Here is a 9,048-nt window from a genome sequence, read left to right as displayed (position 1 = left end):
AAATATGTAGGCATGGTTTCAAAGTGAATGTGCAGGCATGAATTCATAATTTATGAATGTCCGAAATCTTTGTTCACCTCAAATTAAAGTGAAACCGCAAAATATGAAAATAAAGAAGAAAAGTCACGCAATTAATTAAGGAAAAAAAAAAAAAAAGATAACGGTGTACTAACACCGTTGGAACCGTGTTCACCATGAATGGTGAACACGGTTCCATGGCATAACGTCCCCACTTTTCTACAATCAGCTAATATTATCAACTATTTATACACTCTAATTAACAGAATCAGCTAACAGCTATAAGCTAATAGCCATTTTACCAAACAGGGTCAATATATATAGGCCCGGCCCGTGAATTGGAGAGCAGTATAGCACACAGTAAAGCAAATTAACATGCCCGTGACTGTTGGGTTGGATGTCATTTTCTTGTATGATTATATCATCAATTGGAAGTACACTGAATAGTGAATATCAACTTCCTTTCTCATAAAAAGACACCATAATCCGCATCCACATTGGTTGGGAAGAATGGGGAAATAATGTAAGAGTGATTAGGAAAGAGAGTGTGGGAGAGGAGAGAAGAAAAAAAAAAAAAAGAAAAAACAAAACAAAAAAAAAAATTAAAAAAAAAAGAAAGTAGTCAGACGCGTCAGGCGCGCCGACTGGCGCGCCTGACGCGCCTCCGGGCGCGTGCAGTGCACGCGCCCGGCTTTTGCCCAAGGCTGTGCGCGAACGCGCACAGCCTTGCTTCTTCTTCTTTCTCTTTTTTTTTTTTTTTTTTTTTTTTTTTTTTTTTTCTGACAATCTCCCTACATTTGCAGGGAGATTATTTTTCAATTATCTCATGTCCACACTAGCTATTATCTCATGAAGGGAAGATTTAATTCTGAATTCTCCCCACAATATCCACAAGTGTGGATGGCCTAATGTCTACACTCATTACTAATTACGGAGTACTATCTAGAGGGTTATGGACGATTGTCGTCTAAAATCTATGACCCTGGTAAAATATTAGCTTATCAACTAATTTTGATTTATTTGATTACTATTAACTGTTTAATTTAGTTTAAAAATCAATATAAGTTTTGGTTATTCGGCTTTTTGTAACTTCAAAATGTTAAAATTTAAATAGTTGCACAAAACAATTTTTTCAATTAACTTTTTGAAAAAATTAAAGAAATTATACCAAGCAGCTATAAGCTAATAACTAATTTATCAAACATCTTTTTACAATCAACTAATGTTATCAATAGAACCCCAAAAGAAAAAAAAAAAAGATTTATTTACATTTGTTATGAACATTGTATTTTGATTTATAATGTATTTTGTATTTGTTCTATTTTATCTAATTAAAAGTGTTTCATATTTTATCATAAATAATTAAAATGACTATGTTTTGAGTTGCTTTAATATTGCCTTCACTCAATTATAATTCTAACTACGATCACACATATAGGCCCTGTTTGATAAATGACTGTTAGCTGATTGGGTTAGAGGATGGCTAGTTGATAACATTTGTTGATTGTAGAAAGATGTTTGGTAAATTAGCTGTTAGCCGATAACTGTTTAGTGTAATTTCTTTTCTCAAAAAACTAATTGAAAATTTTGTTTTTTAAACAACTTTTTGAATTTTAACATTTTGGAGTTACAAAAAGATATATTAATTTTTTTTTTGGGACCAAATTAAACAGTTACTATGATGAAATAAACCAAAATTGGCTGATAACTTAACTATTTTACCAAACATGGCCATAGAGTTTAGACGATAATCGTCCATAACCCTCTAGATAGTATTAGTAATGAGTGTAGACATTAGGATTATGGTGTGTCTTTTTATGAGAAAGGAAGTTGATATTCAGCTAGTGTACTTCCAATTGATGATATAATCATATAAGAAAATGACATCCAACCCAACACAACAGTCATCACGGGCATGTTAATTTGCTTTACTGTGCGTGTGCTATACTGCTCTCCAATTCACGGGCCGGGCTTATATATATATTGTGTTCATTTAATTTGCGTTTACTGTGAGCTATATATATATATATATATATATACTGCGGGCTCGATCTCCAATTCCGGCCATCTGGTTTCTGAGTTTGCCCCTTGGGCAGGGAAAACCAAGATATTTAATTTGAGAGAAGCTAAGATGAATTGAACTTTCCCAGTTTGTTTTTGGTATAAATAAAGTCTTGTCCATTCAGGTTTGATCGACATATATGCATCAAAGGAAAAACACACCAGCCAGCTTGTAGCAGATAGATATATAGGAATTTAATAATGTCATCATTATCAGTATCAATTGAAGCTTTGGCAATGGCGGGGGCAGATTATGTTGAATGCAATCTGCAGTCCCAAAGCGCTCTACCTCCACCCCATCTGCTCATAGTGATGAGAGGCAAGAAACCACATTGCATATTCTCTTCATTCCGTTTGAAATAATACATTTCTGATTTACATGATGAGGCTTCTGATCTGATGTTTAGTTCACATAACTATTGCTAGCAGAGCCATCTTTCACAATGAAAAAGGAAAGAACAAAATACAAGAAGAAAAGAGCGAAACTGCGTAAGAAGAAGGAGCAATATAATGCACTGTGCATATTGAAGAGATTCCCACATCGGTGGAAAACAAAAGGTGGAGCTGAGCAAAGGCTTATAAAATTGGGCCGGGTGTGAATTAAAAACATACTTACCTGGACGGGGTCAATGGGCGATCAACAAGGCCCATGGCCTAGGTTGATGACTTCCATTGCACTTTGGAAGGGTGTTAACCTAAGGTCTACCTTATAGGTGGAGCCTACGTCATAATTTGTGGTAGAGGGGGCCTGCGTTCGCGCGGCCCCTGACCAATTTTATTATCAAAGTTTGGGCTGTTACAAGAGATTGGGCCTCAGTAACTCTCCGGATTGCTAGTTATTCAGTTAAGGGTTTTGCTTGTATATTAATAATATAGTATAATTAATTAATTTTTTTTTTTGAGTAAATGAATGTTTTTATTTTTGGAAATTGTTATGACATCAAAATTTGATTCCACTTTCACTGGATGCATTGTTCTACCTGCAACAAATGAAGTAAAATATTTTGTTTACATTATAAGCGGGGGTGGCCTAGCTTTTTTGTGCTAGCAGCCGTGAGGTTTACTTATACATTTTCTTCTTGTCAAATGAGGTTTACTTGCTTATATAGTTATATAATTTTGATAAAAATTTGTGTGCGATTGTCTTATAGTCTCAATCGAATATTTGACCCATCTCACCCAGATTGAGACTCGTGAAACGTTCTTACACAAATGTTATATGTTCGACTCATTAATCAAATATTTGACCTATCTCATACAGATTAAAACTCGTGAAACATTCTTACACAAGTGGGCGACGTTCTATAGACTTTAGATGGTCTCATGTTACCCATATATTTTTAGTAGGCGAAAATTAGTAACTTATGCGTCCTATAGGCTTTAGATGCCCTTAGGTCAAATGTTGATATGTATTTTAATTTAGGCGCTTATTTAGGTAGTTGGCGTCTTGGCGGAGTTAACTGACTAGTTGGTCAAGTTTAAATTAATTAATTAATTGATTTTTTTTATTTTTTTTATTTTTTTGTATTGTCGAAACTTGATTATTATTATTATTTTTGCATCGCCAATGTCTTTGTTAGGCTTCGACTTTTAGTAATTGGTTTGAGCTAAATTTTATGCTCTGGGTTATACTTCATTTATTGTTATCAAATGTAATAAAAAAAGATTTTATTAAGGAACTTAAGTGCTCCGCTAGGGTGCTAGGCAGCTATTTATCTTTGATAAAGCACCTAGTGCCTTCTATAATCTTACCATCAAATAGTTGCTGTGAGTTTTACTAGTTATTAGAAAAATAATTTTAATTTAAATTGCGCAATCTATTAGTAAGCAATGAAATATTAATTAAAACTTCTGGCAAAGCCATACACTAAGCATGGAAAGCCAGCATCTATGTTTGTTTTATGTTTTCCTTCACTCATCTACTATAGTATTGATATATATATGACCTCATTTTAAAATTCAAATGCAACAATTACATACTCTACAATGCAAGCAACATTTCTACTTTCTAGTGGTAATGAAGCTTTTGAAATTGCCCTAATCGAGACGATTTAGAGAATGCATGTAGATGTGTCATATCAGATACTTAATATTATAATAACTTATCCTAATATTATAGGAAAACGTTACAGAGAAGTACTACTGTTAACTCCATCCTCACGTTCTTCCCTGCTGAAGGGGCAAACAGTTAACGCCTATTAACACAATAAGTCCGTGACTTTTGAGTTGATGTCATTTTTCTTAAGGAATACGGTTCATTAATTATATGATTATATCAGTTGGAATTATACTGAATTTCATCCTTTTTTTTTTTTTTTTTTTGATAAAAGACACATCACACGTTACACTCTGTTAAGAAACCCTCGTGACTTGATTCTGATACCATTTGTTAGGATCAAACGTTTGTTATACCAAAAGTTATAACTAGTAGCGAAGGAACAATTTTATTTTCTCATACCAGCATCCGTCTAACAATCTCCCTAATCACCTGGTGCCGGACTTAACCTTTTACCGGTCTCCACCCAACATATAGTCGTGACGTCTGATCTGCAGTTTACACTATCCTAGAGTGTGTGTGCCATATACTAGTGTTGAAGGTCAGGTCACAGGCATCATCTGCTGTGCATGTAGAGAGTGAAATATATCTACAATTCATACACTCCATCTAGGAAACGCGATCCATCTCTTTTGACTAGCCAACTTTAAAAAGCTAATATAATATGTCATCGAGGATGTCAGCAAGATAGCGCCATCATAAAAACCAATTCAAAGACGAAAGTTTTTATAAGTGAAAGGCTATGTTCTAAGAGCATCATCATGAATTTTAATTTTTTCTTTTAAGTGACATCAAAGAAAGAGTAGAAGAAAAAAGGAAAAAGGGAAAATAAAATAGGAGAAAAACGAAAAAACTAAAACTATGAAGTTTTAGGGCGCAACTGTTGTGTGCTCTGCATGCGCATCCGAAGCGAAACATATAAATTGACTTTTTGTGGGACGGGACAGTGAGTCCTACAAAAAATCTTCATTTGCATTACATTTTTTTCCATTCTCTCTCCTTTTCTCTCTTTCACGTGCAAAAAGCTGCAAAAACTCCAAAAACTCCAAAAAACCATAGATATGAATGCTTTAACCAACAAGTGAGTAGAAAAAAAATAATGGCTATTGGACAAAAGTCGGAAAAATTAGGTTGCAAATTGCAATAGTATGCCAGTATGTAGCATAATGAAGTTTCTGCCAGACCTGCACAATGTGTGGAACACCCTTGCAAACACTCCGAAAGACCGAAACTAAGGGTGTGTTTGGTTGGTGGGTTTTGTCCATAGAAATGAGTATGAAAGTGATTGTTGTTGTTTGGTTGATAGGTTTTTATCCAATTATTATACCCTGCACCATGACGCCCGCAGCACTGTGCGCCCCGCGCCTCCCAAAACGACGTCGTTTTGGGAGGCGCGGAAGGGAGTCGACGTGATTATGTGTATTTTTTTTTTTTTTTGACACAATGATTATGTGTATTTGTTTATATCATTATGTGTATTTGTTCATACAATTATGTGTATTTTTTTATACAGTTATGTGTGTTTGTTTATACAATTATGTGTATTTGTTTGTACAATTATGTGTATTTTTTATACAATTATGTAAAACGACGTCGTTTTGCATCAGGGCGCACAATGCAATGCGCGCCCTGGTGCACGATATAAGTTGCCGTTTTTATCACACGACTATGAGTTTTGAATACCCCATCAATTGAAAAATTCATACCCAATAAAATAAGGGTTTCATTCCCTTATTCATTCTCAAGCACTAGTATTAGTAACCATTAATCCCATTCCACCCTAATACCAAACATGTTAAATACTTCCACCAAAATCCATTACTATTACCAAGTATTTGATACCCATTCTGATTCTGATTCCGATTCCGATTCCTATGTGCGAACCAAACACACCCTAAGACTATCTTTATTTTTTTTGGAAAGTAAGGAAGGGGAAACCCGGTAATTACAATAAGGGACTATCTAGCTGTCTCCAAACTGGTAGCCCAACTCTGTCTTCCTCTAGGATTTGGCTAATGACCTCCGGCGTTGTGTCGAAAATCTTCAGGCCGTTTGAATGATTAAATTCTTTGGCTAGGCAGTCTGCGGCACGGTTCTGTTCTCTCGGAGCAAAGGAGATTGTCCACATGGCAATTTTGTTAAGCTCTCGGCTGCATGCATGTAGTATGTTCCTTGTAACATTGTCGACAGTCCCGTTCTGATTGATTGCCTTAACTATGTTCAAGGAGTCGGTTTCAAAACAGACCCTTTCCAACCTTAAAGAAGCTGCTAACTGGATTCCCTTAAGGAGTGCCCAAGCTTCGGCTGCATCGATTGAGCATGCCCCTATTGAATAAGAGTAGCCCTTGTCCCTTGATCCATTTGCCTTCCTCATTCCTGGCCACCCCACCACAGCCGGCCTTATTTGAGGTTGAGTTGACGCATGCATCAGTATTTATCTTTGTCCAACCTTGTGGGGGCTTGGCCCAACTAATTAGCTTCCAACTCCGCATTGATGCCCTTGGACCCATTGACTTGGCCTTGTTAAATGCTTCATTTATTTCTTTGCATTGTCGATGTATCCAGTAGACCTTCTGGTTAAGACTTAGATTTTTCTCGTTAAAGACTATCTTTATTTAAGCTTTCAAAAAAGACTTTTTATTTCTCAAATGAGCAAATACCAATTTTGGTCTCACGAGTATTAGCAAAATGACAATTTTGATCCACATGTTTAATTCATACTAATTTTCATCCACGATTATTGTTTTAGTATCAATTTTTATCCACGACTATTGTTTGTGTCAAAATTCATTACGTTAGTCACCCATTCGTTTAAGACATGCCGAAATATGAAATTATTAAGAATATTTTGGTCATTTTCAATTAAAATCTCACTTTCAGTATGAATAAAGGGATTTAGGCCTTAAGATCAATCCCAATTCACAGTTCTCTTCCTCAAACTAAGGTAGGATGAGGATGAGAACTGCGAATTGGGATCGATCTTAGGGGTTTAAATCTCTCTATTCATGTTGGGATCTTAAGTTGAAAATAACGAAAATATCCTTGAAACTTTTAGATTTCAGCATGCCTTAAACAAAGGTGTGACCATCGTGATGAATTTTAATACTAAAATAATAGTCATATGGATGAAAATTGGTACTAAAACAATAGTTGTGAATGAAAATTGGTAGAAATTAAACATGTGACCTAAAACTGTCATTTTGCTAATACTCGTGTGACCAAAATTTTCTCAAATACTCTCTCACTCTTAGGACATCCATAATGATTATCCCCTTATCTCTAATCTTCATTTTGTGGGTCAATCTCCCCTCTTGTTTTTTCTCCCATCCTTCTTTCCTTTTCTCTCTTTTTTTGTGATTATACTCTTTCTCACTTCTACGCATTATATATTATTTTATTCACTTTTCTATAATTAATAATTCTAACTTTATAATTATAATTTTGATTAATCTACATGTTACTAGTATCCAAATCCAAATATAGAAAAGCAACACTTTGTGAAAAACTGTAAGGTCAATAACACATTGAGTAACTAAACTTGTTATGGAGTACGTATTTCGTATATATAGATACAATATACTAATGAAAAGAGAAAAATATGTCATTTAATTATTATTGCACTACACTTTTTTTTCAATAGGAAGCTGGATCAGAAACAGGATGTGGTATCTTCTTGTCCTTGAATGAATCCAAGTACTGTTAACACCATCATCTTCTCATCACCAAAATTTCTCCTTTCTCCTGACAGGCACCAAAATTTCTCCTTCTTCTTGAAAGATGCTGTGAAACTGATCAATTTAAGGAGCAACTTACTAACAACTTCATCTTTTCTGCAACAAAGATTCATTGTCGCGATCAGGTTGTCTTCATTTAACACGGTATCAGATTGATACGAGACATTCTTGGACTGCTGGTAACTCGTCGCAGGAATACTTGTACTAGGTTTTATGAACTGCGTTTTTTTCCACCAGAATTCTTCGCCCTCGTCATCGGCTAGCAGATGGGGTGGAGGAAAAGGGCTTTCCAAATCCACTTCGCATTCAAGATAATCTGCCCCAGCCATTGCCAAAGCTTCAATTGATACTGACATGGTTTAATTTCCAATGTAATCAAAATACTATCTGCTATAAAGATGTGTTTTTCCTTTGATGATGTTGATCAAACCTGCAGAATATCAGACTATTTATACCAAAAAAATATTGGGAAAATTTCAATCCTTCCCTCAAAAATCACGTTCTTCAATTCCCTGCTGAAGGGGCAAAATAAACAGTTAACGCATATTAACACAACAAGCCCGTGACTGTTGGGTTGATGTCATTTTCTTAAGGGCTTCATTGGTTGACTGGTTGTATGATATATCAGTTGCAATTAACTATACTGAGCTTTTTCAACTGTCTTTCTGATAAAACACAGAACAATGCACAATCCTAATGTCTACAGTTTACACTGTACTATCCTAGAGAGTGTGCGTGTGGCTGACATTTACTCATGTTCAAGGTCACAGGCATCATCTGCATGCTGTACGTGCATGTAGATTGTAGAGAGTGAAATATATCTACAATTTATACACTTTATCATCTATAAAACGTGGCCGATTTGACGAGGTAAATAGTATAAGTTATGTTAGATATATCTGTAGTTTAAGGATTGAGCGAATAATTCTAAATATGATGTGGAACCTGATCTTGTAATAGCAGAAGCAGAATTAATGTTGATTTCCTGCCATAATTGATATTCTCTCGTGCTAATAAGGGTATATTAGTCAACTTGATCTCTTGATTTAAAGCCTATAATATATAATATATATTATACGAGAAAATATTACATTTTCCTCAAACAGCCTCCAAGTCAAATGTTGGTGAGAGTCGAACCTCTCCATCCTGCTATTAAAAATTTTGGTCTCATAGAGGAAC

The 9,048-nt window shown here is 35.1% G+C and overlaps 1 protein-coding gene across 1 annotated transcript; it reads right to left on the bottom strand.

Moving 5' to 3' along the window:
• Positions 1–6,080: 6,080 nt before the first annotated feature.
• LOC109180248 lies at positions 6,081–6,509 on the bottom strand. Its single transcript, XM_019329736.1, has one exon. The coding sequence runs from the start codon at positions 6,507–6,509 to the stop codon at positions 6,081–6,083; it is 429 nt and encodes a 142-aa protein (XP_019185281.1).
• Positions 6,510–9,048: the final 2,539 nt, after the last annotated feature.

Source organism: Ipomoea nil, unplaced genomic scaffold (genome assembly GCF_001879475.1).
Source record: "Ipomoea nil cultivar Tokyo-kokei standard unplaced genomic scaffold, Asagao_1.1 scaffold1026, whole genome shotgun sequence".
Lineage (NCBI taxonomy): Eukaryota > Viridiplantae > Streptophyta > Magnoliopsida > Solanales > Convolvulaceae > Ipomoea > Ipomoea nil.
This window is presented reverse-complemented; position numbering and strand designations above follow the sequence as displayed.